The sequence below is a fragment of the Vigna angularis genome, chromosome 2 (assembly GCF_016808095.1).
Source record: "Vigna angularis cultivar LongXiaoDou No.4 chromosome 2, ASM1680809v1, whole genome shotgun sequence".
NCBI lineage: Eukaryota > Viridiplantae > Streptophyta > Magnoliopsida > Fabales > Fabaceae > Vigna > Vigna angularis.
This window is the reverse complement of record NC_068971.1, coordinates 50,870,836-50,889,577: the sequence shown is the minus strand read 5'-3', so window position 1 is coordinate 50,889,577 and position 18,742 is coordinate 50,870,836. Positions and strand designations below refer to the sequence as shown.

General features: G+C 32.9%; 3 protein-coding genes across 3 annotated transcripts; 2 read left to right on the top strand and 1 right to left on the bottom strand.

Annotated features, from left to right (window-relative positions):
* The first annotated feature begins 3,720 nt into the window (after window positions 1-3,720).
* LOC128195382 (protein ALP1-like) lies at window positions 3,721-4,784 on the top strand. Its single transcript, XM_052872662.1, has 2 exons — window positions 3,721-4,305; window positions 4,396-4,784. Exons 1-2 carry the CDS (start codon window positions 3,721-3,723, stop codon window positions 4,648-4,650), a joined length of 840 nt encoding a protein of 279 aa, XP_052728622.1. The 3' UTR covers window positions 4,651-4,784.
* Window positions 4,785-4,932: 148 nt separating this feature from the next.
* On the top strand, window positions 4,933-6,403 carry LOC128195381 (uncharacterized). The gene is made up of 3 exons (XM_052872661.1): window positions 4,933-5,144; window positions 5,257-5,614; window positions 5,699-6,403. The coding sequence occupies exons 1-3, from the start codon at window positions 4,933-4,935 to the stop codon at window positions 6,401-6,403; spliced, it is 1,275 nt and encodes a 424-aa protein (XP_052728621.1).
* Window positions 6,404-8,474: 2,071 nt separating this feature from the next.
* On the bottom strand, window positions 8,475-10,331 carry LOC108328063 (alcohol acyltransferase 9). Its single transcript, XM_017561847.2, has one exon. It carries the CDS (start codon window positions 9,862-9,864, stop codon window positions 8,566-8,568), a length of 1,299 nt encoding a protein of 432 aa, XP_017417336.1. The 5' UTR covers window positions 9,865-10,331; the 3' UTR covers window positions 8,475-8,565.
* Between the last annotated feature and the right edge of the window lie 8,411 nt (window positions 10,332-18,742).

Genomic DNA, 18,742 nt, shown 5'->3' with positions numbered 1-18,742 from the left:
ACATGATTACGGAGAGAGTCAAATGATTTGTGTAATTTATAAACAAGAATTGTTCATTAATTAATGACGCCACCTGTACTATTTGTCTGCATACCACCCTCTTATATCAATGCATCCACTTCTGTTTAAAGTTTTCGAATATGCTTTTCTCGATTTTTATTTTTCAAAAAATTCTATACCATACGTCATGCATATCTTCTTCAAAACCAAACCGACATAATCCACTTTTTAATGCAAAATTTCATACACAACTTTTCATATTTATGATGTGAGTTATAAACTAAAACGCTAATTATTTTTTCTTACAGACAACATCATTACAATGACATCTCTCTAATTAAAATAAAACATTTTTAACAACATCATAATCATAATTTCATAGGACCCACCATTTTAACACTAACTTACTATTATAAACAACAGCTAACTAATTATTCCATGTACATACCCTCAAAACCAGCAGGAACAACAACTAATCATACATGTTACTTTTTTGTTCTTCTCATTATAAAATTATCAATAGGTCTACACAACTTTTAATACTTTTAGGTCAAGTTATTTGGTCTTTTAGTATTTTTCATTTTAGTTTAATTTGATTCAAATTTTTTTAAGTATAAAAAATTATGAGACGAAAATAGAAAACTTTAATAGTAAAAAAGCCACTCCGTTTGCAGAATAGACTAAATTAAAAATAAGCAAAAAAATAATAAAAGACCGTTTTAATAAAATAAAAATATTTAGGAAAAAAAATCAATGAATCTCGTTACTTGTTTGATTAAATAATAAAGCTAGCAGGTTTTTGTTATGTTTTGAATTGTTTACTTAAGGTAAAATAAATTTTAATAGTAATAAATCAGATCTTATAAAAATTAACACACACTAAAAAAATGAACTAAAAGTACTGATATCTAACTCGATTAAAAACTGATGTTTCTATAGTATACCTCTTCATGAACATATTTAAAAAATCATATAATACTAAATTTCCTGAACAAATAAACACTAAATCATTTTATGCACTCTGATGTTTTTCTTTTGACAAACATTTTGTCTTATACTTCCTATCGTGCGTTCCATTAGATGATGCCAGAAAAAGTGATTTTATATATACATGCTGGTTTAATATTACTTAGACATGCTCTCATAATTGCAAAAACATTATAAACAACTGCCCATACCTAGGTCTACAATGGTTTGACAAGGAAAAATCAATAAATATTGTCTAATCTTATATTCTTCTTCTTTTCTTTCAAAGTTTTATTAATACATCTTCTAGTCAAAACATATTACTTAAAATACCATATAAGTTTTATAAATTCATCTATCAAAGTTCACGATCTTCGAACCCATAATTTCACACCCTACAAAATCCTCAAAATTATTGAAATTTCGAGCTTTTAGTCTTTTGATTATTTTTTCCAAATTCCTTTCAAACTTTAAATTATTTGAGGAAGAAAATAATGATATCGAAATTTTATATTGATAAAACGTGGCGATGATTAACTGTAATAATATAAAACTGGAAAGATTAGATTTAAGAAAAAGAAAGTGGTGAGATTAAAATCTGAGATGAGACGTGGCATGCTATTAAAGGAAAAAGTTTAGTTAATTGAATAAGAAAAGATTAATTAATATTAAGTGGGGAAATCCGCCCTTCTATTTATAGAAATATAGAGATAACCTTGAATCAGGTTGTTAATCCTAATCTTGTGTGTTTGTCTTTTACACAGGTGTCAAGCTGTGTTGAATTCATATAAAGGGTGAAAGATTTTTATGGGACTTCATCGTGAAACAGTCTAACATGATCTCAAAAGTTTAATGCTGTGTTCGCATGAACCGATTTTCCTGTTCACGCGGATTACAGGGCGACGAATTGAAAGAACCCTCGTGTTCGTATGAGAGGATTGGCGAGGAATACCGCGGACGGATTTGCGGGATTCATCCAATTTTTATCACCCGCAGAAGTGCGAAGATTTGCACTGATTTAGATTGAAATGTCGAGTTTATCCTCCACCTTTTATTAAATTCCTCATACATTGCACTCATGCACCAAATAACCGATTACATGAAAGGGTAACCGATTACATCATACGTAAATGGATTGCACTCATGCACCAAATAACCGATTACATGAAAGGGTAACCGATTACAGGGTGAAGAACAAATCGAAAACACTCCACTGTTTGCTTTACAGTGTGTGCATACACGAGAATGCTTAGGTTGGCGTGGAGGCGTGGGCAGTGAACAGGAAAGATTCCTGAGCTGAGCTACGGAGAGCTGTTGCATTGAACAGGGAAGATTCCTGGAGCCACACAGTGAAAGTGCACAGTGCCATTGACCCGAGAATTAATATGTGGTTGGTTGTGGGTGGTTCATGTTATTTATTGAGGGGTAAGAAGTTCCTACATTTGCTTGATAGTGCTGAGTTGTGTGCGCTGAGTTGTGTGCGAAGAGATACTGGTACGCTGTGTGTGTTAGCTCAGACGAGGAAGAAGAGAAGAACCATTTGCTCAGACGAAGAAGATAAAGTGGTTAGGTTAGTAATCAAAATAAAACCCATTATGACATGCGTATATTGTTGGTTTTGATTTGCAGGGCTGTAAGGAGGAGGAAGAAGGACGTTGTGCGTGGATGGCAAGTCTGAGAAGATGATGAACAGTAGCCGTAACCGGTTACGGGGTAGGGGTTTGCGGTTACGCTTCTCTGAAGGATTGTGTACATCTCTGTAATCGGTTACGTGAAGTGGTAACCGATTACAGACGTTGCTCTGCACATGCGTTTTTTTCAAGCTCATGACGTTGAATGTTGAAGACCTGTCTGGAGAGGCGTCGTTGTGGATGGGTTATTCGTCCCAAAGCTATGGGGATGTTGTGAGTGGTCTTAGAACCGGGGTTCAGGGGCATTTGATGGAGGGTTAGACAGTTTCCAGCCAGCAAATACGTAGATATTAAGGACCTCATCCCTGTGTGGATGCACTGACAGATGATAATGTAGTGTATGGAAGTGATTAATGGGCACCGGACCTGCTGCAATGCGTGGAAGAGTGTTGAATGAACGTATTCGGTTGTTGCGCGAAGAAGAACATAGACGTAAGTGCATGGTGGGTGAAAGACTATGAAATCTAACCGTGTGTTTTTGATGCAGGTGTTGACTGTGGTTGGACGTTGTAACCATAGGTCAAACCATATTCAATTGTGCAGCTCGTTTCTCTGGAAATCTCTAGCTCAAACTATTTTGAAGTGTGCACCTCCTTTCTCTGGAAATCTGTAGCTCAACCATATTGAAGTGTGGACCTTTCTCTGGAAATCTTTACCCCAAAGCATATTGAAGCGTGCATTCACGTGTTGGTGGTCTTCAAGAGGTTAGTGTTTTACATGATTTTGGTTGTAATATATATATATGTGAATTGTTGAATGAGTGGTGCTTGTGCTTATGTGTACATTTAGTTGAATGTATTAATGAAATATATTATGCACATTTATATTTGAATGTTATTTAGTATATGAATGTGTTAAATTTTGAAACTTGGATATCATTTGATATATGTATATGTATTTATTAAAAATATTGTATGATAAGTTGATGTTGTGTGATGGTATTTTTTGTTGTTTACTTATAATGATTACTTGAATGTGTTAATGTATATATCAAATATGTTTAATCATCTATTGTAATGCATGATTTTGATTGTAGTATGTGTAATTGTTTAAGTATATATAGATGGAAGAACATATAGATTTATCATATCTGGACCGCGAAGATGTAGATGATGATGTGGTTGGTGTAGACTTCAAGATTATAGGAATGATACGTCAACACTTACAAATAACCACATCACTAGCGGCAATCACAATGTTATGCATTGTTGGACACGCATTGAGTATCTTGAATATGTACTCCACTGATTCCAGTAGTGTAAGCAATTACCTACCTGATAGAGACCGTCGTAGGGAGCAGTTAATGTCATATCTTGTGCATACTCATCGGTGCCGCGACATTATTAGGATGGGTCCAGAGGCATTTATTAATCTTTGTGAGAGAGTAAGATCAACTGGGTTAGTCAAGGACGCAATTCGGTCGACCGTGGAGGAACAAGTTGCTGAATTTCTTCATATAATTGGTCATAATGTTAAGAATCGTAGTGTGGCCTTTTTCTTTCATCGATCAGGTTCGACGGTTAGCAAACACTTTCACAATGTGTTGGACGCTATCATAAGTTTGGAATCAGAATTTCTAATACAACCATCAGGAAATGAGGTTCATCCACATGTGTTGAACAACAGTCGATTTTATCCGTACTTTAAGGTAGTGATTTCATTACATCTGTTTGTGTTATTTGAACAAGGACGATAACAAATTCTGTGTTATATGATGAGTTAATATTTTTATGTTTAGGATTGTTTGGGGGCCATAGACGGTACTCATGTTAGGGTAAGGGTTCCAAGTTCTGAAGCTCCGAGATTTCGTGGAAGAAAAGATTGGCCAACACAAAATGTCTTTGCGGCGTGTGATTTCGACATGAAATTCACCTACGTTCTGGCTGGATGGGAAGGCACTGCATCCGATTCAAGAATATTAAAAAATGCTCTTGATCGGGATGATCCGTTGGTTATCCCCCAAGGTGAGTGTGTAAACAATCGATGTCCATGAAGTTATTTAGAGGTAACTAATTACCTTTGTATGTGGAAAATTGTAGGAAAATACTACCTGGGTGATGCAGGTTTCATGTTGAAAAGCACAATTTTGACTCCATATAGAGGCGTCAGATATCACTTAAAAGAATATACACGCAGAAGACCACAAAATGCACGAGAGTTGTTTAATCATCGGCACTCGTCGTTGAGAAATGTAATCGAAAGAACTTTTGGTGTGTTGAAAAAAAGATTCCCTATCATTGGAAGTGGCACTGAACCACACTATGGATTAGAGACGATGACTAATATCATACTAGCTTGTTGTATATTACACAACTTCCTTCGGGGCGTCGATAACGATGACTCCTTACTCGATGAAGTTGATAACGAGTTGAATGAAAGGGAAGAACATGATGGGACTTCATCTCAAGTTAGAGAAGAGGACCATAGGATTGGAAGTAGTATTAGAGATTGCATAGCTGATCAAATGTGGCGTGATTACCAAGCATCGTAGTTATTGTATTTGATTGTATTGTATTTAAATGCTTTTTTATCTGTATGAGAAGAACATATTATTAAGGATGTTTTTTGTTAACTTACAAAATATTTCTTCACTCTTTAGGTATAAAATGAATAGGGGTAAGGCACCCGCCATGCCGTCCTCTGGTCCTACTAGAGAATTTATGAAATGGACAGAGGACATGGACGCACGTCTACTACACTGCATGATCGAGGAATCAAGAATGGGTAATAGGGTTGATGGAAGCTGGACAACCCAAGCATATACTAACATAGTTGATCATCTGCACAGCGCTGGGTATGTCGCAGTTACAAAAAATAATGTGAAAAATCGTCAGAAAGTGTTAAAGGATAAATGGCGTGAGGTGCATGACTTGTTCTCTGGATTGAGTGGATTTGCTTGGAATCCAGTAAGTATGACATTTCATGCCGAGGACGAAGTCTGGCTTGACCTGATTCAGGTATTTATAAAGATACTTAATTTTTATGTGGATCGTTAATATACTTAATATGAAGCAGTGTGTTTATTGTCTTTGTTGTTGCAGTCGCGGCCAGCTGCGGCGAAGTGGAGAGTGAACAGTATAAAACAGTACGATTTAATGGTGGAGTTATGGGCAGCTGATCGAGCTACTGGGAGTGGTGTTCGAACTGCTCGTCAAGCTCGAAGACAACGTGTTGGTCCTCATGTAAGTGTTGATTTGAATCAAAATGTGGAGTACATTCCAGAACAGTCTCAGTGGACAGGATACAGAGACCCAACTCCACCATCGCCTCCACCATCTGTTGATGAATATAGTCCGGGCCAGACTCAATCTGTGCCTTCCGTCCCATCTGGTGGGACTTCTTCCTCACGAGGCTCGAAAAGGAAGGCACCTATGGTGGATTCTATTGATACCCAATTTGATAAGCTGACCACTAGTCTGGATGGGTTTGCAAATGTACTAAGCTCATCAAATGTACATTTTGGGGTAATTTCTGATGCCGCCGTGCGTCAAGTATCAGTGATGGAGGACAGAAATGAAATACTACGTTCCCAAACCGAGATTCTTCGTCGCACCCCCAATTACACATATACTGAGGCAGACATTTATGAAATGTTGACTGCTATGAACATCAGTGACGATAATATGCTAGAGCAGTGCTATGATTTCTTATGTCGAAACCCGACATGCACCAAGAGGTTGATGGGATTGCCACCACATAAGCGGTGGAACAAATTATGTAAAATGATATCGGGCGGTGATTGTTAAGAATTTCCATATATGACTTACTACTATTAGTATAAGGACGCAATTTTGTATTTGTGATTTAATTATGACTTATTATATTTCTATGATGGATGTAATATTTTACTTTTATTATGTTAACGATGTAATGATTTGGTTGAATATCTATCATTTCTTGATTTTATCGTTATATATAACTAACGTGTTATGATATCCTTTGTTGTTGTTTTAATAAATAGCTTGTTGTTTTACAAATTCATAGATGGCATCATCATCAGCAAGAAGGTCAAAAAGAACCCGTAAGGGAAAAGAAACTGTCAATGAGACAGAAGATGCACCCCATGTTAGACCATCTGTAGAGGAACAATTAGATCAGCGGCGTTTTTTCACTCACAGTCATCAAATGGAGAACTATGCAGCTGATTTCTATACAAGAAGTGTAATTCCTCCAAAGATAATGAATTTTGATTCATTCACCGGTTCAGAGTTATTTTTCCAACAACAGCTTCTTTTTCAAGGGTTGAGCCAATTTCTGACATTAGAGGGACCCTACTATCCGGATTTAATCAAAGTATTTTATTCAAATCTGAAGATATCTGGAAATGGATATTTGCTCACTGAGGTCAACAGGAGAAAAATTAGATTCAAACCTGCTGATTGGTTGAATGTAGCTAACTTGAAGTACGACGGTCAGAAATTATGTTACTCAACTATCCCAGACGATTTTCCATATGACCGCGACATGGCATTAGCTACTATGGTTATACCAGATTTGGAGGGTGGTCAAGGTGTTTTAACCGTTGGTTGTTTGAATATCAATGATCGGCTTCTCCATTATATTATTGTGCATATGTTGACTCCACGACCAGGGAATTATGTCAGGTTATTGCACGAAGATATTTTTATGATATGGGTGCTGAAAAATAATATACCTATCAATTGGCCTCATCACATCATGCAGCATATGCTTAAATGCAAGGTCAGTGACACAGCCCTCCCATACGGTGTCCTTATCACACACATCATGCAATATTGTGGAGTTGACGTCTCAGCCGATCCCAGCACTCAAATAGGGTCCCGACATCACTTTTCTATCAATTCTTTGAAGAGGATGAAAATTGTTTATGTCAACGGTGCTTGGCAACACAATCTGGATGATGATGAAGAAGAAGACCAACCACACCCTCATCAAAACCCTCTGCAGCCTCCTCCACCTCTATCAAATGCTAACATGATAAATCAAATGTGGGAAGGAGTACAAGACTTGAGACATAGGATGCAGGGTATGGAACAAATGCAGGTGCGGGTACAACGTATTGAAGATAACTTGGCAAACCTTTCCCTAGACATGAACCGCCAGTTTGCTAACCTAAATCAAAATGTGAACTCCATTCTTCACCATTTAGATGATTAAGTTCATTTTATTTCCGATAATATATTCCGTGACTGTAATGGTTGTTATTTTGGTTTGTATGTGACTTTCAAATCTTAAATTATGTTACAATTTCCCTATACATTTTAAAATATATTTATTTGACTACATTATAATTTTTATAATTTTTAAACAATATTTTTAACAATTATTAATAATTTTTTTTCTCTTTATAAACTTTTTTACAATTAAATATAACATTACAAACTAACATTTTATAATACTTTTATAAGAAGGGCAATTTGGTAATCTATATTTTCTACCAATTAAACTAATTTTTAAAATCAATCACATCAATCAAATCCTACACTAATTCTCACAAACTTTCCTTCCAAATCCACTCACAATTAACCTCAAATCCACTCAAAAAAACAACAAAAAAATTACCCTCAAATCCACTCAAATCATCTCCCCCAAATCATCTCCCTCAAATCAATTAAAAAGAACACAGCCTAAGGGATCAGTTTCAGAGAGTGGGAATGGCATCAAATAAATTTCAATTCCATAACCGTAAATAGTAACACTATGCCAATCTTTCATTCACTCATCTGATTGATTGATGAGACCCATAAACAATACATATATTATATAAAATTATTCCTTAATCTCAAAGTCTTGTTATTATATAATAATAGTTAAATTATTAACCATTTTAATAAAAGATTTTATTTAGAAAGGAAAAGTGGAAATTTATTTATTTTTGTAAAACATAATAATTACAGAGGTCAACGTAACATAGGAAGTTGTGGTTGGGTCATGAATTGGATTCCCGGAGGAAGCGATGGAAATTGCCAACGGCGGCGCTGGGGACGGCCACCATCACCTTCACGCTGTGGCGTTCACCGGTAACCGGAAGAAACAAACAGTACCTATCGCAGCAAATGGGTCCCACATGCAGAGGCTTTCCCATTCCTAGTTCAACCCTCTCCAAACCCAGTCTCGACCACTGCGACAGAATCAGCACCCCCACCGAGTCAGGACTCGCCCTTGACTCGGAAACCAACTCAACGACCCTCCGCACGTGCTCGCTATCCACCCTCTCTTTCGCACGCTTCACCGCACTCCACACGTGAGCCACCCCTCTCTCCCCCAACTCCCACGCGCTGCTCTGCGCGCACCCCAACACAAACGCGTTCCCATAGTACCCCTCCGGCAAACCCGGCTTCACGCGCTTCCGCACGTTCACGCTGAACAAAAGCTTCAGCGTCTGGTTCTTCGGAAACCCTAACGCCCGAGCCCAGCTCCTCCACACGTGCGCGGCCACTACCTCGAAGGACGTGCACGACTCTCCTCCGCACGCGCGCTTCAGCGCCTCGATGCGTCTCTCGTCCAACACAATGCAAGTAGGTTTCAGCCTGCTCGTCACACGGTTCATAAACCCGCACAAATCAGGAACTCCACAAAACTCAGCATGCATCGCTGGATTCGCCTCGCCTCGCTTATCCGGATTCAGAAGATGTCTATCCCAAACCGGTTTCGGCTTCGGATCCACACTCACACCGAGACCCAGACCCTGACATTTCTCCGAGGCTAAATCGGAGAAATAATTCAGAAACTCAGCGCTGCCGATGCCGTCGCAGATGCAGTGGTTGATTCCGACGCCGACGGCGGCGCCTCCGTCGGCGAGCCAGGTGAGCTGGACGACGAGAATAGGCGAGCCTTTGAGGACGTCAGTGACGTAGAGGGATAAGAGCTTTCTCCATTGGGCCACTGTTTTGGGGGCCTTTTGGAAATCATTGACACTGTAGCGTTCGGAAGAGGCTTCGATGAAGACAGCGCCCTGGGCCCGACAAACGACCTCGAGGCCCAGCCCCTGGGGATGGGGCCGGACTCTTCCAGCAAATGGATAATAAGGAACAAGGGCTTTAGCTAATGCGGTTTTTAAACGAGTGGCGGTTGAAGGGCGGTCGAGGCCCGGGCCGGGCCTGTAAACAAGGAGATACTCGATTGTGAAGCGCAAGAAGAGTTGGGAGTCGAGTGCCGAGAGTGCAAGGACAGTGTCGGGTGTGGGGTCTGACGGTGTGACAACATGAGCTTCTTTGACACGCACCATTTTTGGCAACTGAGAATTGGGTAGTTTGAAGTTTGAAGCATATGTTAGGTTTGTGTTGTGAATGGATGTGGGAGAGGGTGGTATTTATTTGTTGTTTGCGGCTGATGAATGAGTGAGTTAGTGAGTAACTGTGAAAGATTTGTGTGAAGATTCTGGGGGCATCGCTTTATGGAAGAAAAATTAATATGAAAAACAAAAATAGTAAAACAGCTGTGCTGGCTTTGCTTTCTGTCTGTTGGGTGAAGTGATGACCAGTCATTTCCGTTTCCACCATCTCATCCAAATTCCTCCATAAATCTTTTCTCTTGTTTTTTTCTTTATGTTTTCTTCACATTTCCTTCATTTCATATACCTGTCTCTCCCATTCATCTCCCTATACCTAGTATACTTATCACTCCTTTTTTTCATTAAATAACATTACTTTTTATTCCTTTCCCTCCACATCATCACCACCAACTTCCCCCTCCACCATCCATTTTAACTAAACCATTCTATTATATACTTTTTTCACATTAATCATCTCCTCAACTATTTCAATCAATGGATTTCCTTTCCTGGCTTAAAAACAGAACTCATCATTACATTCTTCACTGATTAACTGTTATCCTATTTATTACCATTCCTCATTGTGCTTGTAACATTTAGGCTTTCTTCTTTTTTTCTGCAGAGGTCATGATACTCTTTAACATAACTTTTCCTCTCATGACTTTGGCTGGGACGACTAACACTAATGCATTGTGATAATTCAATTTCATGCTCCACGCAGTACCGTCCTTTTTACTATTTTTTTCTCTCGTCCTTTTAGCATCTTATGATGAAGTTTTTGGTCCTAATATTTCCAAGGATATATTAGTTTCTATCTTTCAAATTATCTGCCGCGAAGACAATGAAAATCAAAAGAACCACACCAGACTTATTCCAAGTATATGTTCTTTTGAAGTTCATCATGACATTCACCATGACGCATTTATAAGAGTTGGCTCTTTGTTGGTTAAATATATTACTAAATGCATCTTCAACTTCTTTTACTGTGATGTAAGACTTGTTGAGGTATATCATACGCATATACTGAAGTGTTTTGTTTTGTAATTGACTCATCTTCATATGATTGGGTTGAATACATATTTTATATTGTAGTGCTGGTATAAAGCTTTTTCTTATTTGTATAAGTTCATTTGGTAAAGCATATGTAGCTTTGTCAACGGCGGATAACTGCCTTTTTTACCGACTTTGAATTATTTTATGTTACATGTTCTTTCGGCTGCAGATTGAAGTTAATGAGAACTGCGTTGATTTGGGATTCTCATCCTTTTGCATCATCCTGTGTTCTTGGTCTTTCGAAACTCAATAATTCTTTTGACACTTTTGCATTTTCTTAGATTGAATTTTATCAGTAAATGGGTGAAAAAAGAATTTTCGCTTACTTAGTAAATAGCAGCCTAACACATTTTCCTTTTAAACTTACAACCCTACGTTGAGGTGCATTGCAACTTTTCCTAAATCACAACTCAACTTTTTTACTATTATTATTATTCCGCTCTCCAATGACAGAAAATCTAGTCCAAAGGTTTTGTTTTCTTTTTTCAGATTCTTCTGTTTATTACAATCCATATTTTGTGGTTCATGCCTAATTTGAAAAGGTAGGAGAATGTAATTATGATGGTTTTGGATTGTTGCTTGGTAAGATGATGGAGGAATTATTATTCAGGAAAAATGGTAGAAATGATGACAGAAATATATGCGAATTTATATCAAAGTGGAAATGGTGATAAATGAATTATTGCAATGCCATAGACCATAGTGAATATTGGAATTAAAATCCATGAGGACATGTTGAAATCTCATGCTCCAATGAACCTATATAACTAGGGGTGGTCCTACAACCATGAATTAAGACCAAAGTGTTGATCCACGTTAAGCATGGGAAGATATGGTTGGTTTTCTTATTACTGGTAGCAGTTGTGTGACAATAATCATAGCAGATATGAGTATAATTGGGAAGGATCGTTGGTCAAGTGCAATAAAGTGAGTAATGAATATAGCAACATGGTGTACGTAATGAGAGTTTACTGTCATTTAACTCACGCACAGTAAGAAGCTATAGCAAATGGTGAAATGGGGTATGTCAGAGTCTGTAAGGAAGAAAAAAAACAACGTATCCATTGCTTGAAGCTAAAGTTAGCATTTTTCCTGACATAAAAAAGGACACATGGCAAGACATGAATGAAGCCTCTTTCTAGCAAAAATGGCATCGAGTTGAGGCTATTGATGTTGTCTTACATGTTAATATTCTGTCTTTAAAACATTAGTTAAAAGTCTGGCCGACAAGCACCAACTCGTTGAACTGGAGTACAACATTTCTCATTCCTCGCTACACTCATCGTTTTGATATTGGTTCACACAGTCAGACACTTTCTCTTCAAAGTAGTTACACATTTTGTTTTCTTCATTTGTGGTCCTATCCTTACGACAGAAATATTTCATCTTAATTACTGTTACTATATTTCTTGTATTTAGGTGTATTTACAAGTAAAATCCCAATATACACCTACCAGACGAGTTTTGAAATTAAATCAGATCTAGAAAATAGAATTTTATTTTGTTTAAACTTACTTTAATGTTGTTAACATAAAGCAATTTTCTGTGATATAAAAAAGTTGGAAGAGGGCCCTGTTTAGTTTATTCAAACCTCGAGTGGTACGTGTAATTTACTCTTGATTGTTTTGTACCTCAAAATGTACCAGAAAAAAAAAAGTTAACGTTTACCAAAAACTAACCAACAATATTTTAAAATTTTAAAAGACAAAGTAGCTAATGAAGTTAATATTTGACTCAAACAGCTTTTTTGTTTGGCACTCTTTTTCCAGGATTTACTTTATTTTTTCCGTTAAATTCGGTTTTTCTTTTTTCGGATTTCAGCACAAAAAAATTTATTCTTTTTTTCCCTTTAACAACCTTTTGAAGTTTTCTATTGAAAATGCGACTTTGAAACTTAGGAGTCTATTTTATTTGTGCTACTAATGCAATTGAATGTGCGAATTCTCTGAAAGGTGAAAGTGGAATCCAAAGTGAAAAGGTTAAGAGTCTCGTTTATGAAAAATAAAACATGTTGAATTCTTCAATCCACAAAAGTTGAAAAAGTAATATATTGCGAAAAAAAGGTTTAGAATTAAGCCACCTTTTCTTTCGCCAAACACTGCACTCAAGTTCTCTTCTCACTTCTGTTTCCCTCTCAAAGTGAATATGAATAAGAATCCAACTCCCACGTAATACTGTAATATACCAAATAGATGTTTTAAAGAATTCCATCCAAGGTTCATTAGGTTTCATATTCATAAAACAGTTCAAATAAAATCTATTAAAAATAAATATTGATAGTAAGAATAATAACTTAAATTATTTTTTTTATTTAACATAAATATGTAACACTAAAATAAAAATTGATGTTCACTACACTTTCATGATTTCTATTACAAGTTGAAAACTTTATTCTCCCCTCAATAATTGGTATATTACATTTTACTTAAGCACCAATATTCGTAAGCTAATAATAGTAATTTCCCATTGGAGAAGGGAATATTTTCCCATTTAAAGAAGAAGAATTTTTAGGATAAGTCTGAGTATTCATAGTATTTGCTATTTAAATTCAACTCTACAGTCACAACTTCCCTACTAATTATCATCAAAGGACTTTTCTGCTTCTTAGTGGATAAATAAAAAATAATTTTTCAAAAACAATAATTAAAAAATCGGTAATATAATATTTTAAAAAAATACTTAGACATAAGTATTATGACATATTTGATTTAGTTTTCTATGTATACTTTTTATTTTTTAAGACTGTATACTTTAAGTATAAAATATGATACTTTAGGTTTTAGCATTACTATATTTTATTTCTCCAATATTATTTAATTATTATTATTATCAATTTCACTACGATTGAAATATTAACTTTGAATTAGTTTTTCTGAGTCTAATCACAGAAAATCCGTATATCGGGATGGTCCTTTGTTGTTTCTATTGGGCTTGATGTTGGCCCAACATCTATGGGTTTTGATGGTTTAGACAAAAGCCCGTGGCGTAGGATCGTTAAACTTGGACCTTGTTTTCATGCCACTGGATCACACAATCAGAGGGTCTCTCATTATTTCAAGTGAGGGTCTTTCCTCCTCCACACCCTTGCTTTCTTCATGCATCTGCATGGAAATGTTACAAAAGTTTAAATTTTCATACTTTAGATTTTTGGATTATAGAATTTGTAAGAATATTCTTAATTATATAATTCAAAATATATTATTCATCTGAAAATATATTATATATTATGTAATTTTGATAACGTAATTTCAAATTAAGAAAAATATTCTAGATTTTCAAATCATATAATCTGTAATGTATTGTCAAATTGTATAATCCGAGAAGACTATACTTCATAAATTCTACCTTTTAGAATAACTTTTATAAACGTATTTCTAATTGTAAAATTTAATATACATTTTTAAATTATGCAATCTAAAAGTAAATTCCAAATTGTATAATTTTTAATATATTTCTAAATTGTGAAATTTAAAATACTTTTTCTAAATTGTAAAATTTTCAAATTACATCATTAAAAATATTTTTTACCTATGCACAATTTGAACCTTTACTTTTTTCAAACTTAAGAGTGTGTACAAAGAAAGCACGATAGTGCTCGAAGGAATTATCTAATTCAAGTGAGGAATGCTTCATCCTACACCTCCAAGCACCTCTAAAAATTCAATTTTTATACTTTTGACATCCTGCACTTTCAACTTTTTTAAAAATTTCATTTATTCTCTTTCTTATTAAAAGACATTTTAATAACTATTTTTTTATTTTCTTCTCTTTCTTATTAAAGACACTCTACACCACCTTAAAATTCATTCTAATTTAATTTAAAATTTAAATATTATTATATAAAATTTGACTTAATATATTCAAATATATTAAATTATATTAAAATATTAAAATAAATTAAATAATTATTAAATTAAAAATAAAAACAAAATTTTTTAAAAACTTATTATTGAAAATTATTTTTGTTTTTATTTAAAATTTAATCATTATTTAATTTAATTAAAATCATAGTATTATTTATTATATTTTTATATTTTAATAATTATTAAAATATAATTTATATTTTTATAATATTTTTATTAAAAAATAAAACTAATAATAACTAAAATAAGAGTAAAAATAATAAAAATAAAAATTATATTAAAAATCACATTTAATATATTTAAATATATTAAATTATATTAAAATATTAAACTAAATTAAATAATTATTAAAATTTAAATAAAAATCAAAATTCTAGAAAAATTTATTTATCGGATATCTATATCCGATTATAAATTTATCGGACAATATCCAACTAACGTTTCTGAAATTTTGTTTTCTATTTAAATTTTAATAATTATTTAATTTAATTTAATATTAAAATATAATTAATATATTTAAATATATTAAATGTCATTTTTAATATAATTTTTATTTTTATTATTTTTACTCTTATTTTAGTTATTATTAGTTTTAATTTTTAATAAAAATATTATAAAAATATAAATCATATTTTAATAATTATTAAAATATAAAAATATAATAAATAATGCTATAATTTTAATTAAATTAAATATTGATTAAATTTAAAAAAAAAACAAAATTGATTTTCGATAACAAGTTTTTAAAAATTTTGTTTTTATTTTCAATTTAATAATTGTTTAATTTATTTTAATATTTTAATATAATTTAATATTTTTGAATATATTAAGTCAAATTTTATATTATTATTATTATTTTATTTTTATTTTTATTTTAATTATTTTATTTTTATTTTTTTAATATAGTTATTATTATAATATAAATCATATTTTAATAATTATTATAATATAAAATTATATTAAATAATATTTAAATTTTAAATTAAATTAGAATTAATTTTAAGATGGTGTAGAGTGTCTTTAATAAGAAAGAGAAGAAAATAAAAAAATAGTTATTAAAATATTTTAATAAGAAAGAGAATAAATGAAATTTTTAAAAAAGTTGAAGGTATAAAATGTCAGAAGATTAAAAATGGAATTTTTGAAAGTGCAGGATGAGATGTTGGAGATGTAGGATGAAGCACTCTCAAGTCAGCTATATGATTCTTTGGACCAGTTTCTTAAAAGCCCATGTGCCTCATCCTAGGCCCAAAACTTTATTAAAGCGTTTGATTTCCAACGCATTTTTTCATCTTCGTATTCTCGTCTTTCCCAGTCCCAAAATTTCAAGCTTTCTATACAGATCGCAAGTTTTATTCTATGTTATTTATTAAAACCTGTGAAAACTGAGCTGTGTTTAATTTCTTTATGATAACAAAAATTAATAACATTATTATTATTATTATAAAATTAATTTTAAATATGTTTTACAATTTTGTGATAAGTAAATTGTAGGTTTTTCTAGATAATTTTTTTAATTATAAATAGTTATTTTAGTTTTAAAAAACAGTTAAATTTAAAAACACTATTAAATTTTAAAAAAATATCATTTAAAAGATAAAATTAATAAATTAAATATTTTGATTTAAAAATATATTTAAAGAATAAAAATTGGAAAAAATATATACTAAAAGAAGAGCTCTTATATAATAGTATAGATAAAAACAATCAGAAACAAATAATTCGTTCAATATCGTTTTTTACATAAGTTGTTTCGATCCTTTTTAGAAAAAGAAACTTTTAGATATTATTTATGGGTCTTAGGAGGAGGTTTACTAAGACACGATGTAAATGAGATGAATTCAATATAATTGATATTACTTTCGATTCAAAATATTAACATTTTTTTAATATGTTTTTTTTTATGTTTTTTTTTAAAAGGCGGTTGTTGTCAAGAGCTAATTTTTTTTTAGTTTGTTAAACATAAATGTTAAACTCACGCCTAAATGTCTAAATAGTAAAAGTTTATGATTAACATTAAAATAAAAAATCATTAATTAATTAATTACAATTGACTATGCGCTTAATATACGAATTTTCCAATTTAATATAGATGTTTTATTTCTACTTTCGAAAACTACATCACGTAGATTTTGATTACGTCACAGAATATTCACCAATAAAATTTACTGCCTTCGGCAGGTCCAAATTAAAACAAAAAAAATAGACTTTTTTGACGTCTTGATGACAAATATTATTTTTATTAAATATTTCTAATTTAGAAAGTTAAAATTAAAATAAAAATTTTAGAAATGAGAACTAACATCAATTAAATTTTTTAAAAAATATTAAGCTTAAATTGAAAAATCGAAAATAAAAACTAAATTAATATTTAAACTTTTTTTTTCTCTGATTGTGTGAACCGAATAAAGCAGAAGGCTTGGGTGTGGTGATGACTATTCCCTCCCTAGCTTTCGGCATTTCCCCAAGAGTTTGGTTGAGTGGGAAAAATAAAATAATTAAAGAAAAGAAAAGAATTGAAAGAATTAAAGAAATGGGTCTATTTTCACTGTGGAGTTGGATGCTGAATTATCTTCTTCCACACCCTTTTCAATCTTCCACCTATTTGAAGTGACAATCACTCGTTTGTTCCCCCTTTTATAATCACTATTCTCATTCTCTTCTTTTCTCACAAGCTCCCAGAAACAAAAAAACACATAAATTCATGTATTTCTCTTTAATTACAGATCAAATGCTAAAATCAATTACAAAATTTTATTTACCCTTCCAGGGATTTTTTTACCCTTCCAGTTTCAACCCAGAACATGAGTAAAAAATAGCTATAATTCATTCTAAATTTGAAAATGTTGTACTGTCAATTGTGCATATTATTCATATAATTCTTCAATCACACGTGTCGACATTTCCAACCAACGGTGGTTTGCATTATGCTAAAGATAGAGGGTCATTTTATGTTTGTTATTCTTAAAAAAGCATCAGGTCCTCTTCACCTAGTGCTCGATACTTTACTGATGAATCTTCCCATTCTTTACATTTCAAGCAAATATTTTGGTGAAAGGTTACCGACAAAAGATAAAATGTCAATTTTTGGTGCATCATCATTGTTTTCCATGTTAAAAGAATTTTTTAATTTTCACTTTTCAGCATAAACCTATAACCATTTAATCTTGTTCTAAAGTCTGTTTTGCAGAAAATGGAAACTGTCTGCACTTATCAATCATGCTAAACATAGTCGTTCCAAAGCCTACAATGATAGATGTATGGAAAGTTTTAAAGATGAATCTTTCTATATTTAATGTTCGTGATCCAAGTTTATCGATATTTAATAATAATGGTAACATCACTTTCTACTCACATTCATGTAAACTAAATTCTCACCACTTTATTTTTTCTGGAGGGGGATAAGGTTATCCCACTTGGTTTTGGTATGCTTGAAAAGTTTATGCAAGTACCTTTTATAGCATAAATAATTCATTATTATTATATTATATTGAATAAGACAACCTAAACTACTTTTTCATTTTTGAGGGAACACGTAAGATGGAGTACAGAAAATGGATTATAACGGATGATTTGAAACGTTTATCTTTAACAGGAAAAAAAAGTGTAACAAACCAAAGTACTCCCTGGTAATGAATGAATTGACACTTAAAAAAGAAAAAGAAGTTCAACAGAGTTAAGGAAACAAAAATAATCAACATCAAGGAACAGATATATAACGGCGAGACCATAAATGAAAAAGGGTGAGTGATCTTAGGTGGTTTACCTGGCTCGTAGATGATTTTCATGTGGTTAAATTTGGCAGGCAGTGATTTTGTTTCCATGTGTTTCACCTTAAATTTGGAGTTGGTGTGTTGGAAGTGAACTAGGAAATGGAAAAGAAATCACAACTGAAAAAACTAAACATGTTATGATAG

Coding starts and splice junctions, on each gene's coding strand:
- LOC128195382 (XM_052872662.1), top strand. CDS start 3,721: ATGGAAGAACATATAGATTTATCATATCTGGACCGCGAAGATGTAGAT. Junction 4,306..4,395: donor GATTTTATCCGTACTTTAAG/GTAGTGATTTCA, acceptor TTTTATGTTTAG/GATTGTTTGGGGGCCATAGA.
- LOC128195381 (XM_052872661.1), top strand. CDS start 4,933: ATGACTAATATCATACTAGCTTGTTGTATATTACACAACTTCCTTCGG. Junction 5,145..5,256: donor TGGCGTGATTACCAAGCATC/GTAGTTATTGTA, acceptor TTCACTCTTTAG/GTATAAAATGAATAGGGGTA. Junction 5,615..5,698: donor TCTGGCTTGACCTGATTCAG/GTATTTATAAAG, acceptor TTGTTGTTGCAG/TCGCGGCCAGCTGCGGCGAA.
- LOC108328063 (XM_017561847.2), bottom strand. CDS start 9,864: ATGGTGCGTGTCAAAGAAGCTCATGTTGTCACACCGTCAGACCCCACA.